At 40.0% G+C, this 22492-nt stretch overlaps 1 protein-coding gene across 7 annotated transcripts in view; it reads left to right on the top strand.

Moving 5' to 3' along the window:
- The window catches only part of MECOM (MDS1 and EVI1 complex locus), a 486259-nt gene that overhangs the window by 450182 nt on the left and 13585 nt on the right, over positions 1-22492 (top strand). For 4 of the 7 annotated variants that reach the window (XM_090051047.1, XM_090051046.1, XM_090051052.1 and 1 more), the window contains 5 exons: positions 2306-3662; positions 5500-5587; positions 9449-9475; positions 19220-19386; positions 20753-20830. In XM_090051047.1, the coding sequence (XP_089907173.1) occupies positions 2306-3662; positions 5500-5587; positions 9449-9475; positions 19220-19386; positions 20753-20830 (1717 nt within the window). The remainder of the gene's footprint in view (positions 1-2305; positions 3663-5499; positions 5588-9448; positions 9476-19219; positions 19387-20752; positions 20831-22492) is intronic. The other 3 variants (XM_090051049.1, XM_090051048.1, XM_090051053.1) reach the window with 2 other exon arrangements.

Genomic DNA, 22492 nt, shown 5'->3' with positions numbered 1-22492 from the left:
CAAATTATATAAAAATAAAATAGCTGCATGGTTTCCCTCTGAAGACAAAATTGGAGTCGTTGGTAGAGGCATAATATGATCTAATTTTGATTCTGAACAAATCTGGACCTGTTAACAGCAAAATGACATGAATTGGAAATTTTCAGATGAACGGTGTGTATATGTGTGTGCGTGTGTGTTTGTTAATGACACTAAAAAGGATATGTAAAAAGCATTCAGGCCGATGTAACCTAAAGTAGCTGTGAGTCAAACACAAGAGCTTTCCAAACGAATTTGCAGTCTGTTTTGGGGTGTGACTGGCAACCCACATTGCCTCCTTCAAAAATAATCTCTTGATCAGATTTCTTTAGGCCTCAGTAGCAAGGATCATTATAGTGCCCTTAGGGGTTTGATTTCCCCTTCTGTTCAGAACGTCAAACTGCATGTAACAGCCGGTAACTGAGTGCAGACTAGGGCCCTGATTCTGAGAACACTTATGTACGTGAGTAACTTTACCCTCAGGAGCAATCCTGCTGAGTTCGTTAGGACTACTTTAATTCAAGAAATTACCCATACTTATACGTGTGAGGGATTGGGGTCTAGGCATGTCACATGTCACATGTCACCCTACGGCGACATTGTTACTGTACCACGCTCTAGTACTTCCAAAAAGAAATACTGAAGCACGGCACAGTAACGGCCTGTACTGCGCCGTGTGCGTGGTGCATGGTTAGTTTTAGCCGCTACTTTGCTGTAGTGGCGCGCTAAAATAAGGGAGTGTCCTGCTATGGTGAAGTAGCTGCCAGTCATATTTAGACTCACATGATTGCTACATTACTGTAGCATGTTGTATGGTGATGTAGCACATCGCTACGGCGATGTAGGGCAATGTGTAGAGGCAATCAAATTTTTGGAACCAAATTTTTAACTGCTTGGCTTTTTGCCTCTGTCTAATGTTTGCCACTCCAAATATTATTTGCCTTGCTCAGCAAAGTTCATAAAGGAGAGAAATCAAGGATGCAACTATGTATTTTCAAGATGACATGAAAACAAAACCTCACAAAGTAGAAATGACATTTTTGCAATAATGACCCTGTAGTTGTCGTTTGATAGGATGTTCTGAAAGCAAAAAATCCTATTTGCTTCAATGGCCCAGGTTCCACTACAAAATGTTACCATGTTCTAGTCCACCTTCAGCCTCCTAATGTATTTGTTGGAAACAGTACTCAACCATAGTAAATGTTGTAGTGCAGACCAAGCCAATCATATATACATTGGACTCCATAATCCTGCTGGCTTCTGGGTTTCTCTAAATGCTACTATTTGGAGCTGTAATTGCTCTCATCCCAGAGGAGTGTGAAGGAAATCCACTGAGCTGTTTTTTGTTTCAGATCTTCCAATAAATACAGCTGCATTTTTGAGGAAATAGTTGTTGAAACAGAGTGTATTCCCCCCCCCCCACGTGCAAGCAACAAACAAACAAGCTACATTAACACAGCATTAAGGCTAAGGTTATAACTACACAGGCCATTATGTTTAAAATTATGGCTTCCAGAGCAACCATAACTCTACCACACTGACCATATGCATTACATTACACTATAGGCAACAACAGAAGGATTTACAAGTGCTCCAGGATACCAGATTGTGGTCTCTTTGGACATGATAATTTCAAATTTCATGGGTTTCATGCAGTTAACATGTCAGTTGTAAATGCAGAGGATTGCATTTCTTAATATTAGTATGTGCCTGCATAGATCTGATTGTTTCCCTCTCCTCCACTCTCCATATTTCCATTTGCTTTTTAGATTGTAAGCTATTTGGGGCAGGGAGTCTCTCTATGTTTGTGACCCTGCCAATGCCCAGGAAAAAGTCTGTCTTTAAACACATAAATGGTTTCACTGAAATCAGTGGATGTATTCAAGGTTACAGCTACTTACATGTACAGATATTTCTAGAGGTAGCATCTTAATGTGTATGTTTTTTGTCTGATGAAGGGGGGTGCTAGTGTAGTATAAAAACAGTTGTAATGAATTTTCAACACTGAGCAAGATAAGTATGAACAATGAAAATATGTATACTTTGTAGTTATTCATTTGCGGGGAGGGGAGGGTTTGGTGCTGCCTTGAGACATTTGTCTGGTTGGATGCCTTGCTTTGGAAAATTAGTCTTCATGTGTTTTGTGTATCTAGATTAATCTCCCGGACTTCTCCTATGGCTTCCAAATTGACATTTTGGGGGTAACAAATTGTTTTATTTCAAAATTTCATAAAGGGGAAAATTATCATAAAGCCTGAGATGTGTTATTGTTGTTGTTTACACACAGGTGAGGTCTGCCATAAATCCTATACTCAGTTTTCAAACCTTTGTCGTCATAAGCGCATGCATGCTGATTGCAGAACCCAAATCAAGTGCAAAGACTGTGGACAAATGTTCAGCACTACGTCTTCCTTAAATAAACACAGGAGATTTTGTGAAGGAAAGAACCATTTTGCAGCAGGAGGATTTTTTGGCCAAGGCATTTCACTTCCTGGAACCCCAGCTATGGATAAAACGTCCATGGTTAATATGAATCATGCAAATCCGGGCCTTGCTGACTATTTTGGAGCCAATAGGCATCCTGCTGGTCTTACCTTTCCAACAGCTCCTGGATTTTCTTTTAGCTTCCCTGGTCTGTTTCCTTCAGGCTTGTACCACAGGCCACCTTTGATACCTGCTAGTTCTCCTGTTAAAGGACTACCAAGCACAGACCAGACAAACAAAAGTCAAAGTCCCCTCATGACAAATCCTCAGATACTGCCAGCTACACAGGATATTTTGAAGGCACTAAATAAGCAACCATCAGTAGGTGAAAATAAGCCAGTGGAGCTTCAACCAGAGAGGTCCTCTGAAGAGAGGCCGCACGAAAAAATCAGTGACCAGTCAGAGAGTAGTGACCTTGATGATGTCAGTACCCCCAGTGGCAGTGACTTGGAGACCACCTCGGGCTCTGATCTGGAGAGTGACATTGAAAGTGATAAAGAGAAATTTAAAGAAAATGGTAAAATGTTCAAAGACAAAGTAAGCTCTCTTCAGAATTTGGCTTCAATAAATAATAAGAAAGAACACAGCAATCATTCCATTTTCTCACCATCTTTAGAGGAGCAAACTGCGGTTTCAGGAGCTGTGAATGATTCTATAAAGGCTATTGCTTCTATTGCTGAGAAATACTTTGGTTCAACAGGACTTGTGGGGCTGCAAGACAAAAAAGTTGGAGCTTTACCTTACCCTTCCATGTTTCCCCTCCCATTTTTTCCAGCATTCTCTCAATCAATGTATCCATTTCCTGATAGAGACTTGAGACCATTACCTTTGAAAATGGAACCCCAATCACCAAGTGAAATAAAGAAGATCCCAAAGGGAAGCTCTGAGTCTCCCTTTGATCTCACCACTAAACGTAAGGAGGAGAAGCCAGTTACTCCTGTAGCAACCAAGCCAGCAGCTCCACCTGTGACAAGCCAGGACCAGCCTCTAGACCTAAGCATGGGTAGCAGAAGTCGAGCCAGTGGTACAAAACAGGCTGAGCCTCGGAAAAACCATGTCTTCGGTGAAAAGAAAGGAGGTGAACTTGAATCAAGGAAAACGTCTGAGTCCTCTTTACAACATGCCAGGCCCACTCCATTCTTTATGGATCCTATTTACAGGTAATCGACTCTAACGGAACATAGAATTGAGGAGCGTAGTCAACACTTTCACTGAGGAGTCTCAGTGACCCTTTAGTTGAGTGTATATTTTGATTTAAAGTTTGCAGGAATTTAATATACTCACTAAACAAGAAATGGGGTGGTGCCGCCATTGGATAGACACATGTATTAAAAACTCTTTTAATTCTTTTTCTACAAATTCCTTTTCTTCAAGAGCGCCACATCCTGTTCTACCTCCGCTACAAAACGGAATCCGTTTCAAAATTTCTCTGGGCCAAACTTGGTTGCTCTTGGCTACTTCTGCCTAAAGTAGAAGGGGTTTCACACAGGTACAAACCACAAACCCAGTTTGGCCTGATGTTTCTCAAAAACATGGATAATAAGGGGAAATTCTGCCATCCATTACATTAGAGAAACAAATTCATTTTGTTGAGATTGCTAACTGTAACTGAAGGCAGAATTTGGCTTTGGCTCTACAAAAATGTCATAAATAGATGCATGTATGGGCAGTAAGGTTCAGCTCCTTCACCATTAAATCGAAGGTAGCCTTGCTGCTGCTTTTGGGCCTGGAAGCAAACCCTATTAGCAAGCCATAGGTGTGAAATCAGGTGTCAAATCCTAACCCCTCTGAGCTCCTCTAAGTATTGCTATTGCCTTCAGTGGGGTTAAGTTTTCACCTATGTTTTGTATCCTGATATCCTGCCTGCATATCTGCAATCAGTTGTAGTCATACTTCTAAACTAATCTACAGAAAACATAGGCGTAGTGAAATATTAGCCATAAAAAAACTATTTGTTCCTAATCTAAATGGCCCATTTCACAAAGAGGCCATTGTAAAAAAAGAAGTTACTGCAACACAAAAGATCTCAATTTATTACTGTCTTTCAAAAACTTGTTCTTGGCAGAATTTTTGCAGCACAGTCTCTGGGCTAAGATAAAGAGTGTGCCTGGGAAAGGAATGTTGATAGCAACTTGGTACTTATCCTGAAGTTTAATTCATGCCAACATGGTGTATGAATTTCTCCTTGTATATTGTTAATTCATCATGATCTAATTAATGGACATTTTTAGTGTTATACAGTGGTGCTGTGAAAAATAATACTGTGTACGAAGTTGTAGAACAGGAATATCGCCAATCGTTACTGAGGCCTATCTACCACTGTAGCCAGTGAGAGTATGTCTGAGTAAGGGCCAAAAATCAGTTCCTGAAGAACTTTATAATTTGAATCAATAATTGGGAATGTAAGATGACCTAAAATGCCATCTAAATGATCAGATCCCATGGTTCAGTATGTAATCATACACATAACCGTCATTTTCTACTATGTCAAATTCAGTGCTCAGTCTTGCAAACTGTTCCATGCACGTGTTTTCTGTGCCTGGAAGAACTTTGCAGGATCTGGGCCTAAGTTTCTGATAGAAGAAGATTTCGTGCAGTTTTCAAAGGGTCCTTTCCCATATGCTAATACAGAAAACTTCCATTGGCTTCAATGGAATTTTTTCTTGTGTTTGGACAATGCAGTTTGGCCCTATTTCTTGATAAAAGCGCTCGACATAATTATCAGTTTCTATTATCAATAGCATTGGTCTTTTGAAATAGGCTTATTTCCAATGTAAAGGGTCTAATCTACTGCTAATGGATGTTCACAGCTCCCATTAGTGCTAATGAGAGTTATGTGAATGAATCAAGAGATGACTGTACCACCTTATCTTTTATGATTATGCCTGAGAAACCAATTACTGGATGTATTGTTGACAATTTTGAGCATGAATACTGAATAGGCATTAATGTCTGAGACTGATTCATCACAAGCAAATCTAATTTTAACATTTACAGAGTAGAGAAAAGAAAGTTAACTGATCCACTTGAAGCTTTAAAAGAAAAGTACTTGAGACCTTCCCCTGGATTCTTGTTTCATCCACAAGTAAGTATTTTTGGAATTTTGATCTTATAAATGAGCCTGGTGATGCCTCAGAACAGGTGCAGAAAAATGAATGCAGTCTTAGTCATTTTTGCATTTCCTAAAGCACACATTTTTACTGTGTCATTGTGGTGAGAAAACCTAGGCATTGTTTTGGTCTTCATGACATTTTGCAGCTAAATCAACATGTTTTGATTTCAGTGAGCCCCAGATTGGAACTACGTGAATATGTCAGACCCCCCAACCCCACAGAATTATAGTATATCTAGGAAGATTTGTTGCTATCACCTTTGTATTTCTGCAATCCCCTTTACTGTAGCCGGCGACAGTGGAGTAATTATTGCACCTGTGTGATTTCGAGTCTGGTAATCTCCAGTTTTGGAGTTTAATTTTGAACCCACAACTATTTCCCGCTGCACTTGAAAGTGGGCACAAATGAGAAAAGCTTATGTATCTGTATCTTGGGTGGGGCCAGGAGTAATGCAGTACACATCCTCCAATATCAGGTTGTCAGCTCTATGGTTTCAGTAAATTTGTAGATTGCCCTACTGTGCACTTGCAATCTGTCCACTTCCAAGCCTTTAGATGTTCAGCTGACATAATGTGATGAGGCACTTGCGTAGCTTTTCTTACAGTATACTTAATGTTTCATTCTGCCGCTCATTAGATATGCCATAGAAAACAGCGGACCTGTCTTTAAGACTGTGCAACTCCACATGTCTGTATGTGCCACAGAAAAAGTTAAAGACTGCATTATCTGCAGTCTTGTACCGCTGGTGTGCATCCTGACAGGGGTTGGCTGAATTCACCTCCCTTTAGTGATCTGAGCAGAGGACAAGGAGCCAAGAATTCCTGTCTCTGTTTCTACTCACTCTTGGGTAGGTTGTGAAAGCAATCTACTCTGGTTTAGCATCTGTAAAAGGAGGATCAGAGTGGTTATGTGTGTCCCCTACATTGTGAAGATCAGGTACTAAAGCATGGGGTGTTTTGGCATCTGTGTAGAACCATTCATTAGCACTGATATGTAAGTAGAGTGTTTTTTGCATGGCTGGAGAAGGATGAAAGATCCCTTCCCCATGTCCTGCTGCTAGAGGAAGGGAAAGATTAGTGAAGTATTAAAGTAAGAACATTAACTATTAGCATTTCAGTACCAGACACTGAGCTACTACATTTACCAAAAAGGGGAAGAAGCCAGGCAATATTTTCATCTCTTTTTGGAAGTACTCCTGTTTCATAGCAGATTATACTAAGAAAATATAAACATAGCGAGAAGGCCAAATCCTGCTCCTGACCATAATGGTATCAATCCAGATTAGCTCCACTTAAGTGAAAAGCTAGTATGGTTTTACATTGGTGGCAGTGAAAGAAGGATTCAGCTAACAAATTGTGTTCAGAATGTTTTATTAAAAGGCTGTAGCTGTCTCTTCTTCTTCAGCCTGTACTGGTTTTTACTGAGATAGTGAATAAAGACAGCTCAGGTCTGTTGGGACTTTGTGGTGTTGCAAATGCAGTTTAGGCATGTATTTTCTAGGGCTTGTTTCTTAAACAGAGCAGTTACAGAGCCTCACACTTAGCTGAAACACATTTAAGAAGATATTCCAGGTGCTGTGTTGCCTGCCAGATTACACTAAGTGTTTTGTGTTACAGCAAGATCCTCAGCCAGTGTAAGGTGTGTACCTTAGTGGGAAGGGGTAAGGCATTTTGTATGAAGGGTTTATTACATTTTCATGAGATTTATGATGCTGCTGGGTAGTACTGTCTGTGGGCAAATAATGAAGTCTATTTACATATGAATGTATTTTTAAGGGGTTGTCAAGTGTGCCCGGTGCTTGGAATGAATCCTTTTTATATGTGGTATAAATCTAAATAAATAACACATGTGATGGAAAGAGGAGGGCTCTCTAAGGCAAGAGGATTTCAAGAAAGGATAAGTAAGGCATTTTGAGTAAAAAGTTTGGCCTGCTGAAGTCAGCAGGATTTTTTCCATTAACTTAAATGAGACTGGGATGTAACCCTTAGTATTTTATTATAGGGAGCCAGTGGCAGTGTATCCATTTATAGCAATAGAAAAAACAATCTTCCTTTGCAAATGTTTTAGTTATAATGGGATGAACACATTTCTCCCTCATGTGGTGTGATAAGGAGCAACCTTCCTCCCCCAGCAAAGCCATTAAAATGGAGGAACAGGAGCTGCGCAGAGAGCAAAGGAAGCAGTTATAGTTGCATCTCTTCTCTCCCTTCACCAGTTCTTGCTCCTCCATGGTTGCAGTGCGAGATATCTTTATGGCTATGGGAGGACTTTGGAACATGCTAAGTCAAGGCGAGGCAGCCTTTCTTCTAGATGACCAGGTCCCTTGTAATTCTCACAGCCAATAAATAGTCCGCTTCACGTTATGTTTGCAGAATTTAAACTGTGCCTCTGCTTTCTCTGTCCCTTCCTTTTGCTCAGCTTCATGTTCTGGGTTTTAGTGATGCAGACTGTAAAGGCTTCAGGGGAAGGTTTGTATCCTTGTTCCTTTCTCTAAAATGAAAGGCACAAGTGTGACATTATATTCAGCGTTCAATACGGGGTTTTCCCACACTGCAGAAAGGGTGTAGCAGTGTAGCTGGTAGGGAACAAGTCAGAGGCAAGGTGGTAAGTAAGATAGGATTCCTGGCTTCCTGAAGGGAAGGGCATACGCCAAGACCAGTTGGTCCTGTGAATCTCAGCTTTGTGTGAGAATGTCATTAGTCTATCTGCTATTTTCCATTTTGCCTTGAATGAGAATCACTGAAAAGTATGAAGTATTCCTTATTCTTAAGAAGTATCCTTCTATACTATGTCTGAGATACACTAGGAAATGACCATTTCTACATACCCTACTTTATCACTGCTATGCAATGGTAATTTCTTAAGATGAAATTCCTGGGTCATAGCAGTTGCACTGGCTGCCACCATCATTGTGATTTGTATTTCTTTTAATCACTGAACTCTCTTACAGCATTTCTATAAAATACTCAGTGAAGTAAATACATTTTTGTTTCACAGCAATTCATACCGTTTTCTACAGAGGCGGATAGTGCAAGAGATTGGCAATTTTTTTTTGTTTATCTAGGTATTTAAGATGATGGTTTAACTCATAAGATGTGGAGTGACATGAAGCCTGAATATAACATGCAATTTTAAACATGCAAGTGAAAATAAAAATGTCATTATACTGTCCCTCATGCCAGCAAGAGATAACTTATTCTCTCTTATTGACATCAGTGGAAATCACTTCCCTGAATGCAATGGAATTGAGCCCAGTATTTAGCCAGGCTCGCAGAATAACCTTCTTTGGTATTATGCCCATTGTTAACCCAGTTATTAGAGTGCTTGTAGGTTTAGCAGATGCTTTCATTTTTCTACTGGTAAGCTAAATGTATTGCTGTAAGATAACTGTCAAATAAATTCACACATTTGTGTCTTCAACAAGTTCTTTGCTGTGTAGTTAAATATGTTGCCTAAAGTTTCTTATTTGAGCAAGACAGGATTTAGTTTGCATCCTTGTTATTAAATAATGTAAGAACTATCAGATTGGCTTCTAGACCTGTTAGGCTTTGGACTGGATAGAAAGAAGCTCACAAATTCTCTAGTCTTTACTCAGTCCCTGCTTGGGCAAAACTCCCCTCAGAGTCAACAACTCTAAATCTGTACCAGATAAAGTTAGTTGGCCACAGTTTTGCAGTAAATTGCCACTATAAGGATTGCATTTTAGATAGAATGTGTCCCAGAGCAAGCAATCCACCCAGCCTAAAATCTTAGCTAAGTTCACTATAGATTGATTACAATGAAGGTACCAACGCAGGAATAATGTGTTGTTTTTGTTTCAATTTTGCTCCCAGTTCCAATTGCCTGATCAAAGAACTTGGGTAAGTTTATTGCTTATATTTTTTATTTAAACATTGTAGTATAAATTGCATAAAAATATAATGTGAAAGATAACTTGCTACACAGTTATGGAGTATGTCACGTACTTTCCTATAAAATGTCATAGCTGTAGTAGATAATAGCCTGTTATGTAAAACTGGCTTTTTTCACTTAATCCCTTAGTCTTTATTTATGAAGGCAATGGGAGCTTTGCCTAAGTAAGGACTTCAAAAGGTGGCCCTTTGGTTATATTTATAACTGCAAGATATATGTCTCAGCAATTGCAGTGAAAGTTTTAGTCCTCAAATTTTACCTATATTACAGTAGGTTTATCAGATAAACTATCTGTATCCTCTGAGGTGTTTAGGTACCCAACTCACACTGATTTCAAAAGGAGCTAGGTGGTAGATACCCCTGGAGAGCCTAAATTCACAAGTTAGTATTATAAGTACAGGTGCATTGATTAGTAGCCTCTGGATTATATTCTTCTTTCAACTGTACAAATGTTACTCCCAGTAGTGTGAACAGGAGCTGCATTTTTGCACTTGTGCAGTGAAATTAGGCAAAATATTCCTTTAATTTATTATTCTAAGTAGAAATCCAATTTTCTTCTTTGTAGGAATCAAGCCACAGCTGTTACTTTTCTATGTCCCTTCCTTCCACCCCCACAAATAACTAATTGTTTTATTATTAATCTGATAACTGTAGCAGTGGTAATAGCCAATAAATACCAGTCATATAACTCTCCCAAAGTCATGGCTTCTGGTAGCGTGTCCCAAACTGCAGGGCATGCCCTCTTGGAGATAGCAAAAGGTTTATAGCAGGGTGTGACTAAAGGCAAGGTATTATCTATCAAGTCTACTATCCATGTGCATGTGAATCACATAAATGGTGTGGATGCTCAACATTGCCGTGAATTTTGGTGACTGAAGTATAGGGTTGTGGGGAGGGGGTGCGAAAATGGCTGACTTAATTTAGATGGAGCATAAACTCCCAGACTGCATCCAGATGAGCGGTATGTGGTGCTGCAGACCAGTTTGCAGGGCCACACACCGTACATGCAGGCATTCCCTGCGCTGCTACCTCGCAGTGCAGGATTTTTCTTTTACCCCAGGAGATCCCAGGGTCAAAAAACCCATGCCAAAAAAAAGCGGGATGGCGTATGTGGCCACTGTGTGCTCTGCCCAAAACTGGAGTCTGGTTGGTCAGAGCCATGCTCCGGCTACTGGCCAGGCTTCCTGCCATGGCTTCAGCCTCAGGAGGCCCCCAGGACCCCAGATAAGGCTGCTGGGGCAAGCAGAGTTGCTGGTCCCAGCCTCCTCTACCCCATCCAGGGTAACCTGCCACGTGCCAGAGAGTGTATGGCATGGGCGTTTCCCAGGGACAAGTAGCAGTGGCACAAGGTGACTTAGGAGACCAAGAGTCTATTTATGACTCAATCATGTCTTCACTGTGGAGGTATTATCTACATGCCTGAGCTTGCTCTGACCAAGTCACTGGGTTAGTGCTCCCTGGGGGCATCTACATGATACATTTACTGTGGAATTGTCTAATTAGCTCCACAGTAAAGTGTCCCAATCTACACGTGTGGTGCTATTAGGCTGGAGTAAACTAACTCACTCCAGCGTAGGCTGTTACTGCCGGATACAAGTACCATCTTACAGTGAAGTTATTTACTTCAGATCAACGTACATGTAGATGGTGACTAGGGCTGGCTGGGGCATGAAGGTACTAAAGTGAGGGGCTGCCTGCCAACCCTCGTGCCCCAGCCAGCCACTGCTCAGCATGTTGAGCTGGGTCAGAGCAGCTCTGGGCTGGCAGGCCGACCCCCCTCACCTCTACCAGTTGGGGCTGCACCTCCCTAGCTCAACGTGCTGCAGTTCCAGGCGCACATGTAAATGCTATGAATGGAAACAGTAAACTCAGGCATGAACTACTCTGGAGTTTATTGCATCACATTAATATTCATGTGTAGATGCACCCCTGAGAAGCTGGGCTAGTTAGCCTCGGTGGAATGCAGCACTAAAATGGCTATATTGCTTCTGATACCTATACTACTTTGCTCAGAGCTAGACTGGGCATCTCTACATTGCAGTGCATACCCTATGTAACTCTTGGTCATTTCAAAAAGCTGAGGACAGATGTCTCATAAAATGTGGAAGACCTGTACATACTTTTTCATACCTACTTTATGCACAGGACAAGCTCAGTTGTGCTGAAAAAGGCATTTGCATATGCACCGATGTACTTAGATGACCCAATACTCATTTACATTCCTCAAGCTGATGGACCTTGATCTTCCTTTACATAAACCTGACTTTTGATCCCTCTATTTCTCATCTGTAAAAAGAAGATAATAATGTTTACTCACTTTCATTAAGTGCATTGCGATGTTCAGATGAAAAAATGCTACTTTGATGTCCCTGTCAGGTCAGGCCTTTCTTGGTTTGCCTTTCTTGGTACGTGTAAACCAGCACAGCCTGTTCCATGGCCGGGTTGTTGACAACTAAACTCGTGCCCCCACCTGGGCTAGCTTGGGTGGGGAGGGTGTATGGACACCCAGCATGGCTAAAAACAAGACCCATTAAAGGGCAGATGAGCTTCCTGTGAGCCAAAAGCCATCTGTAACTGGAGAGGAGATGAGTGCCATCAGGCCACTTTGAATGAAGAATCACCAATGATGCGGAGCATCTAAAGTGCTCCAATGTCTTGGAGCGGCCTCGGGGCTGACTTGACTTGACTTGACAGGAACTGGTGTAACTCCCATTCAAGTAGATAGGATGCAATGGGAATTGGGTCAGAGTCTAATTATAAAGTGAATGCTTTTTTATGATCAGTGGACAGTGCTGATGGGATTCAGCTTTTTTATGATCAGTGGATAGTGCTGATGGGATTCACATCATATGCGGAGGTCCAGTACAAGTTCTGCATGTCACTTAAGTCATCTTTTAGAACTGGAACCCTCCTTTGAAGGCCGTGTTCTGGCCCCATTCACAGAGATGAGTACACCAGGATTATTTAATATAGGAGAAACAACTTACATGGAAATTGTTAAACATGTTCCCTTCTGAATTCTAAATGAGCTGCAGGCAGTAAATAGGTGTAAAATAAAAGAAGATGACAAAATTTGAAATCATCAGAGGTGGTCCCAAACATTGCCTTCTTAATCAAGTGAATTAAAATAGTGCCATTTTGAAGAGATTCGGTGATTCTTGTGATGCACTCTGGATCTGCTGCACTTTTAAAATAGCAGCGCTGTGTTTGGATAATTATGCAGTAGAAAAACACAGTACATGCTATCTCTTCCAGCTACATTCCCGGATGTTGGCTTGGTCCTAAAATTTACATAATCCAGACTTTTTTTTGTCCTTTGGCCACGATGCTGCTTGAACAGCTGCATTACAATATGAAATAGAAGCATATCACTAAACTGACTGGAGCAAGTTGCTGATTCATGGATGGTTTTTATCTCCATCTTGAAGGGTTTGAATGTGTCACTTGAGCCTTCATATATCAATTCTTGGTATACTGGGTCATTTATTTTAAGATTAGTTTAAATTGTTTTTCACTCTCTGACAAGAATCCTATAGTTCAGATCAATTGGAAACTCCCTCTTGTAAAAGGATCATAGTGTATTCACTCTGCACATTTTATAATCTGTCCCAGAAATTGGTACTCTAGTCACAACCCTCCCTAAAGATCTAATAGTAGATTGGTATGGGTAAGTGACCTGAGACTTCATTTGCAATGACATTATGAAGAATTATAATAATTAAGATTACTGTCCAAATAAATTAAAAGGTACATTTTTTGATGCTTATCCACATTTTTTCCTTTCATGCATTTATTGTAGGCCAAGGTTCACTCCCCAGAACACCAGGTCAAATCCAGACCAGCTCCATCAAGTCAGTGGAGTTCCTTTGTATTTGTACTGGTGCTAAAGAGAACAAATTATGTCCTTTTCTTGCTACTCCACAACTGTATGCAATTCATGGTTGTAATTCAACCATATGCAATAGGTCTCTTGGTCATGAATGTAATTATGTAAAGTTCTTTTGCCCTGAATATTATCAGTTTTACAGGATTGCAGATACATTTAGCAGGAGTCCTGATTTGTAAAGAAATTATTGTAATTTGGAGTGGGGAGGAAGAAATGTTGAACTTTAATAGCCAGGATTTTGAGATTTCTTGAAATAACACAAGTAAAAATAGAAAACAAACATTTGTGCAAACTTTTCCCATGAGTTATGCCTATAAAGTCAGTTGTTTTTATGATAATAACAGTGAAAGAGTCTAATTTGTAAAACATTAGGTCATGTAATACATGACATTGTCTGCTAGATCATTTCATACCATCATGCTATCTTTTTATTTTATAAATAAATCTCACTTTATTTATGTCACTGATTTTCTGCTGCTGGTTAATAAATTTTAAGACAAATGTTTGAGGCCGTTGTTGATGATATCTTGCCTGTTGAAATGTTTATAAATACTTGTTTTATCCGATTATGGTAATGTCTGCATTTTTGAGTCTGAGCTGGGGAATTGTGACTACATATTGGTTTGCGTCAGTATGAGGTTAATAGCCTCTTAGGGACCAGGAGAGAGGTGGGGGTAAAACTGCTTCCTCTTCCAGACATCTGGACGCAGATAGAATCAACAACTCTTATATATGTAAATCAAAAGTTACTGTTCCATATAAAATACTGTCATTCACCGATCTCAGATTAGGAGCAGACGTTACTTGTCCGTAAGGCAATAACTTTATGCAAAATATGTAATGCAATCTTCTCACTCTCTTACCTCCTCAGCTAACTTTTTCCATGAACATATAAGTTACACTAATTCAACATTAAGGGCCAGACTGTGTCCTCCATTCCCTAGAACAGCACCACCATGCCTTGGCCAGGTATAATCTCTAGAGGTGTATGAGATGGACCCTACTTGATTCGGAATTGAATTCGGCCCGAATCAGGGACAGTGATTCAATTAGTTGATTTGGATCACTGTCCCTGATTCAGTTTGGCTGAATCTGAAGATTCAGTGCTGATTCGGAGAATCAGTGGTTTGGACATAGACACAGCTTTAAATGTTTTTTCTACATACCTTGAGGTACCAGCGCGGCTCATGATCGCTGCGATACTGGGCAGATGGAGTATCTCATAGGAGTGCAGTGGGGCCTCCACGTGCTCAGTGGCGAACCTGGAAGTGGACCAGAAGCGCTCCCGGTCCACTTCCGGGTCTGCTAGGGAGCGTGCTGGGGGGTCCCCCCGCGTGCTCCCTAGCTCAGCAGTCAGCTGCAGGAGGACCCGTGGGTGCTCTCTTGACCCAGGAAGCACCAGTCACCGAGCCAATGGGGCATGGGTTGGGGGGGCAGCACACTCCCCTGCGGACCTGGAATTGGATTGGCAGTGCTTCTTGTCCACTTCTGAGTCTGCTGCCGAGCATGCTGGGGATCCCCCCATGCTTCTGTAGGATGCTTCATCTGCCTCAGCATCGCAGCACTCATGAGCCCCTGCTACCTAGAGGTATGTAGAAAAAACATATAACGCTTTGTCTATGTCCGAATCGTCGAATCTCTCTGAATTGATTTGGAGGGTTTCTGATTCAGTTCAGAGAGATTAAAGGGGCCTCTGATTCAATTCTGATTTGGAGATTCAGCCGCCGAATCAAGTCGAATCTCCACCAAATCAAATCAGAGACCGAAGCTTCGCACAGCCCTAATAATCATAGCCTGTCTGCTTCTTAAAACACATGGACTGTTCATTCCTAACCCAAACTGGGGGTAAGTCACTATAAAAATGTAGAAGGTGTGGGGCCTTGCTTCACTTTCATACAGGTCAGTGTACATGGCCAAGGACCTGATCCACAGCCTATTGAGTCATTGGAAATGTTCCTATTGAATTCACTGAGCTCTGGAGGAGACCCCCAGTTGCAGAGAAGGAAGTGCATTATACTGTTCAAACAGTTGGAGCAGTTAAGCATGCTCTCCTGATATTTCTGGGAGGGATTCTCCTTCCTTGAGCCAGATTTGGCTCTTCACTGTAGGTAGCCACAGGATAGTAGCTGAAGACATCCCAGTAGTGAGAGATTTTGGATTTGAAACCAGAGGCCCGAGGAAACAATTGTATTTCAACAAACATTTACCTAGCCTACTAGGGTGGTGCTCATACTGATGTTCAAGCTCTTGCTGATGTTAAGTAGTTCTGCTGCCACATCACTCATCAAAGTAGCATCTCCATAGATAAGTTTGAGATTCATTTTATATGCCAAGCCTGATTTTGCTCTCAGGTGCTTGCACAGGTAATTTCCACTTCAGAACATAGAACTTCAGGAACTTCTGGTGCCTACAGATGTTATGGGGCACTAGTCCTAAAGCCTTAATAAGCTCTGCAGGGAAGCAAAGCTAGGAAGGAATCAAAGTATGGAGTCTAGAGGAACAGCTAAGAAAGGGCTGTGAGCCAACTTCTGTAGATCAGCTAGGGACCCAAAGACTTTTTGACATTAGTAGGAAATGGGCTGTACTCTCCTTCCCAGTACTGTTGTGCTTTCAAATATTGCCTCGAAGTTTAACTACAGCTCTGAATTTCCCGAGTTTCTTGTAATGGCTGGTTCTTTGATAACTGAAACACTCCTGGTAAAGATTTCTTCCTCTTAGGTTGTTGTTGAGTCCTCTAACCCTCAATTCCACCTTATTAAAGGGATCTGTATTTTTGTTATTGTTGATCTGGGAGCATCTGCTCTGGTGTGGAAACTATGACCCTTCTTCCTAGCTAAGGCAAAGTTCTACCACAGCAAGCATTAAGAAGATGAAAGGAAAGGTCCACTGGTAGCTTTTATGTTGCTCTAGTGGTTCTCTGCAATGAGTAGAGGGACTACAAATGGGCAAAAAGTGTGCGCATAACAGGCAAGGAAGAGGCTAAGAGCTTCCTATTCCCTCACTTTTATCCCAGTTTTATTTCAGGGCTGGCTGCCTGTGAAGCATAGGAAAAGAAAAAAGCCACTCATTTTCATTCAGCCATTATTATCCTTAAAAATGTACCATTTTTTGGTTACTGGGAGCCACATCTGCTGCTAAACTGATTGAATTCTACTGACCTCAGTAGTGCTGCATTGGTTTACACACACCAGGAATGTAGTCCCAGAGATGTAATTTTGTCTCTTGCTGCTGTGTGTGGTTTGTAAGGCACAGAAACCATGTAAGGTAACAACAATGATCATTCTTGAAAAATAAGTAATAGTAATTACTCCAGCTGAGCACATAGTTTTAAAAGCAACCCTTGCCTTTAAAATAATTGGATGTACTTTCACTTTCTATAGTTAAGAAACTAAGGACGTCATTTTGACTTCCTGCTAAGTGTGTAGATAGGGTAATTTTGCTGCCATTCATGCAGCTACGTTGTAGGACAGTGCAGAATCAGATGACAAGGCTGAACATAATATAATGATAATAAGCATGACTAAGCCATTTTAAATGTGAAGGGGAAAACAGTTTCTTTAATATATTACTGGAAGGAGCCATGCACGTGAAAAATGGTGATCCAAAAATGATTTAAAACCACTAGATAATGAAACTGACTTGAATATTAAATATACATAAATAAAACATTTATTATCGTCACAATTTACTTATTATTCTTCACCATAAATATGTGCTATCGTAACCCATGCAGTGTCTTGTCACTGCTGATCAGCCTGAAGGCCAAAGGTCATTTTTCATTCAAGCCATTTATTCTTCGCAATAGTAAAATATCAGAATGATTTCTTGTCGGGAACAATTAGAAGGAATTAAAGGCAGCAGAAACGGTATCATAAAAATTTTAAGAATTGATCCTGAGTAAAGAACAATATGAAACGTTATAAAAATAAATATATGGTAATGTCGAGCTGTATGGCTTGATAATGACATTGCTCTGCTGGGACAGAATTACCTCCTATCCCAGCAGCATCATCATTACATATCTCAGGCCTGTGATCAGTACATGTCAAAATCCTTCATATTGACAAATGTGCTGTCCACTTGCATCTGTGGAGAATGTTTTAGCAGCTGAGTGATTATGAATCAAACCCCAGAGCTTACAGCCCCTACTGCCTCCCAATGCTTTCACATTTGTCGCCTGACAAGTAAATGTATCTTGACTTCCCTCTGAGATTTTTTTGCACCATGTTTGATGAAAGACATTTGGCAAATTGGCAGTGCTACCCTGTACATTGCAATTTGTAGTGAGCATTAGGAGTCTGAGCATGAAATGAGAGGGCAGGCTACAGGCTAAAGGGAAAAAACCCCTCAAACCCAGAGCTAACCAGAACATGAATAGTCATTTCAAAAAACAAGCAGGCAATATTTTTTTTTGGTAACAAAACCATCAGAATCAAACCAGTCTCTTCATAGACCTTAGAGAATGTGACACAAAAATATTCTGTTTCTTGAATATAACTTTATTAATACAGTAGTGCATAATGGAAAATAGTCTCCTCTTACACAGTGAGCCACATTCTCCTCTTCCTTGCTCCAATGTAAATCAGTAGCATTTCCTCTGAAGTCAGTGGAATTACCACATTAGGAGAGAGAAGGGAGAATTCATGGAAAGAGGGTTAAAATCTATCACTCTCGCTCAGGGTTCAAATGCCAAAATGTTCTATGGCAATCACTTCAAGCTGTGCACTATTGCCAAAATTTTTGCAAGTGGCTAATGATTCAGAGTAATTTGGGGATTTTCCAAAATCTTGGCAAACATTAGTGTATGTTTAATGGATAGAGTTGGGATCATCACACCAGCCAGTGTATGAGAAGATGAGCTAACACTAAAGGGGGGGCGGGCGGGAAATCCAAAAGTAGTTCAAAACAAACAGGAAAAAGAAGTAAAGATTGATAAGAGATCACAGTAGGTATCAGTTGCTGTTGAAGGGTAAGTGATATTTCAGGCGTGTATGCGCCTGCAGTCTGAGCCAAGCGTTGCCCTTGTTTAGACTGGAGTGAAGTCAGGGAGATTCGGTGGAACTCCAGCTTTATAACATGCAACTCAGAACCAAATTCAGTTCATCATCTTCCGCAGCACTTCCCTCCACCTGCTACAGATACTTTACTGTAAGAGCCACTTTCTCCAAAAGATCATTTTGGATCGTATTTTTGTAGTAGGTGCATATAGGGTCAAATCCTGTTCCCACTGAAATCCCTGGCAAATCCCAGGTTGATTTAATTAGAAACAGGATGTAACCTCTACCATCTGATTTAAGTGGAGATATCTTATTATTTTCCCTGGCACAATTCAGAGTCTAGAATTTTCCTTATGCAGAGTTTTCAAGTTATAAGACTTGCAACAATAATATTACTGTAGCAGAAAAGTGTAAGACTCTAACATGCAAAAAAATAAAAAAGGCCATCAATTAATTAGAATTTGAATAGAAATAGTTTGATAAACATTCACTCCAATGAGTTTCAAACTGCATGGCATTATTTGTTAGCACGTATGGAGATTAGGAAACATGAGCTGCTAGATGAACAGGCTTTATCATGTACTATCAGCATCTGCACAGCTGCTGAGTGATTTACAGTCAACAGAAGGCATTTACATTATTAAAACTTTAGTAACACAGTTCACCATTTTTTTGTCCTACTTGGCTAGAAAAAATAGTTTTCTTCAACCATTATTACACACAATCATTTTTTTAATGGCACACTTTGCATTCAAGATTATCTTTGCAGAAAAAATGACTTCGCTGTGATGTTTGTTTTTCTTTTACAGATGTCAGCTATCGAAAACATGGCCGAAAAGCTAGAGAGTTTTAGCGCCCTGAAACCAGAAGCCAGTGAACTCATACAATCTGTCCCGTCCATGTTCAACTTCAGAGCCCCTCCAAGTGCCCTCCCAGAAAACCTTCTCAGAAAGGGCAAGGAACGCTATACCTGCAGGTAATTGCAAAACTAATCATGACAGGCTTTCCTAACATCTTTCTGCTTTCAAAAGGGTCTACTGTTTACTTTGGAAATTACTCCTGATTGGATGATTAATAGAAATCATGGTAGGTCTATAAGATTTCAAAGTGCCCTTTAGCCAGTGAAACATGGAAACTGTGTTTTGTTTTTTGTTATCGTACAAGGAATTTGTCTTATATCATCCTAGTTTGATGAATGAGGCTGAAAACATTACAAAAACAAGCGTGTTTCCATATTGCCTCATCACCTTGTTACTAATAATTGTGCTTTCATTATTAATTTTTTCTGTTCATAAGCTACAGGACTGTTTTTCTCAGACCTCTGCCTTTACTTTCAAAAGAGATATTTCAGAAAGTATATGAATTATTAAAACATATATGTCCCACCTTAACGAAAGTGATATCTTAGCAGTCATTGCGAGTATGATTGAAATGAATAGGAGTCTTGTAAAAGAGAGCAGGATCTGACTCGTGGATCTGTTTGGTATGTCTTAGTATAAAATAATAAATTGCACATTAAAAATAGAGGGTTTAATGCTGAAAAACTTAGAAAGTCTCTCTCGTATACTGTGACTATATTTCATATTAACTTCATGGGGAGTGGAAAGCACTTATTGCCATGCAAGACAGGGCTGAAGTTGCTTAATGTAACTATTCCAATCATGCTGTTTTTTGGCACATTACTAAGGAGTACTAGTGGGGTTTTATTGTTGTTATAGCTCTCAGGGAATTGAAAGAATGATTTTCAAATTGCAGCATTTAAGTTCTTATACCATCTCCAGAATGTTCTGGCTTTTGACTTTGGCATATCAGTTTATCTGATCTTTTTGAAAACATGCCACCTTCTTTCAAGACAAGTTGTTATAGAAACATACCTTGATGGATTAGGTCTTTGCATCTTGTCTGAGCTGATCCTATTCAGTGCACAGAATGATGTCACATTTGCTGACACGTAGAATGAGTTGAAAGATTTGAAGTCTGCTTACATCAAACCAGAATTCCCAGCCTTTAATAGCAGATTTTCATGCTTCGAAAACATGAACGTGACAGATATGGAATTAATAAGTTTAGAATTTTTGGACAGTCATTAAAACTAAGTCTGTTTTCATAAATTGCTTGCGTATGCACAAGAAATTCCAGCCAGTTTCAGCAATTCAGGCTTCATTCATAAGGTTATTTATATTTGTTGGATGCCTTGATTGAAATTTTTAAATGCCAAAGAAATACCAATACCATACAGGATTTATTAAATTAAGGCTGTACATCTGGTTCACGATTGCAGCTCAAAGTGAAATGAAGTCAGCTGTGGTTATTCTGTCTTATAAACTATTTTCTAATCACAGATACTGTGGTAAGATTTTCCCAAGATCTGCAAACCTAACACGTCACCTGAGGACGCACACTGGAGAACAGCCCTACAGGTACAATAAACCCTTCCCTGTGTTTGTAGTCATGAGCATAATGCAGTGGTTAAAGTATGGGGCATAGTGGTTAAAGCAGGAACACGGGAATTCAGTATTTCTGTGCTTTGTTTCCAGTTCTACCTGTGATTCATTACAAACCCATTGAAATTAACAGGAATCTTTCCATGGATTTCAATAGATTTTGGATCAAGTCCTCAATGTGATTGAGAAGAGATTTTTTTAAAGCTGCCTCAGGGGGTTTGGAGAACTCTATTAATTTCAATGGGAATTGTGTACTTGTCAAGGTGCCTTTGGAAATCTCTCTGACTCAGTTCCTCTGTTTGCAAAACAATAGGTGGTATTACAGACAGGAGGGCTATGAGGAGTAGTCTGCCTATGAAGTGCTTGGGGATTTCAATTGAAATTTATAGAAACTCGTCTGCCTAAGTGAAACGTATCACACTGGCATTATTATTATTAGGAAATGTTTATAGTTTTGCTCACAATATTGTCTGTTGGTTTGTGTGCACAATGTTTGTGCTGATATGGGACATTTGTTATTTCCTCTTTGTATACGAGAAATGTGAAATGCGTTAGCTAACATATTTAGAAAATAAACCAGAATAAAAACCCTACACTCTTTGTCCTGATCTAGACACTCCACTCCAGAGACAGATGTATCACACGCAGTTATATAGTGTTTTGGACATACTTGCCTAAAGGGGCAAGGAGAGATTTTGGTCATAGCTTGGAAAATATTTGAGGTGAAAAAACAATTATAACACTACAGCAACAACTTCCTTCCCAAATCCCAGCCCCACCTCACATGCCTGTATATCTCACGTGGCAGTTTTGGCAGTTTTGGATTTGAAGGCTGGTGGGATACAAATTACAGTAGAAATCCAGGATAACATTATTATTTCAGAACACACCCACAATAATTGAATCCCCAAAAAATGAAATCCTCTTCTACCAGGAACTGAGAGTCACACTTTCCAGTGACTGCAGTGGGTATCTAAGGGGTGCAGGCCATTAGTAGTAGTAGGTTGTTAGAGATATACTAGGTGGGATTTTCAAAAGCACTCAGCGTTGGCATAATACTGCTTTGTTGATGTCATTAGTAAAAGAGTGAGTCCAGCGTTGGGAGCTGGAGAAAAACCTGACTTTTAAGGATGGAATTTTCAAAAGTGACCAAGTTAACAGCATCAAGTCCCTTGGAACTCATGCACCTAAATCACTTTCACCCTTTTGAAAATATTAAAGAAGCTCAACAACAGTACTTTTTAAGTATTTAACAATATACTTAATTCAGATGCTCTTTACGTTCTACTGATTTTCAAAACAGCATGGTTTCAAAGCTTTGATTATACTAATTTATTTCTGGTCTAATAGGAATTCTTTTGAAAGTGTTAAATTACCCAAACTATATCTCCGTTTCCCCCTTGTTGACAAACATGTGGTAGTTATGCACATATAGAAATAACTGAAGCTTTAGTTTATTGAAAATGAAATAGTCATTGAAAATCAGTTGGAATGAAGCCAGTTCATTTTTCAATAAAACCAATTTGTAAATTTTATAACCTGAAAAGAGCAGAAAAAGTTCCTTGTTTGTAATGAAACCTTTTTTTCCTCCCTGGGAATCTCTTGGGGAAATAGGATTCATGTCAAATTTTATCCATG

This window comes from Crocodylus siamensis, chromosome 6, assembly GCF_052110815.1.
Source record: "Crocodylus siamensis isolate JL-2025a chromosome 6, ASM5211081v1, whole genome shotgun sequence".
Lineage (NCBI taxonomy): Eukaryota > Metazoa > Chordata > Crocodylia > Crocodylidae > Crocodylus > Crocodylus siamensis.
Note: the sequence above shows the minus strand (reverse complement) of the source record. Positions and strands in the feature narration are given on the sequence as shown.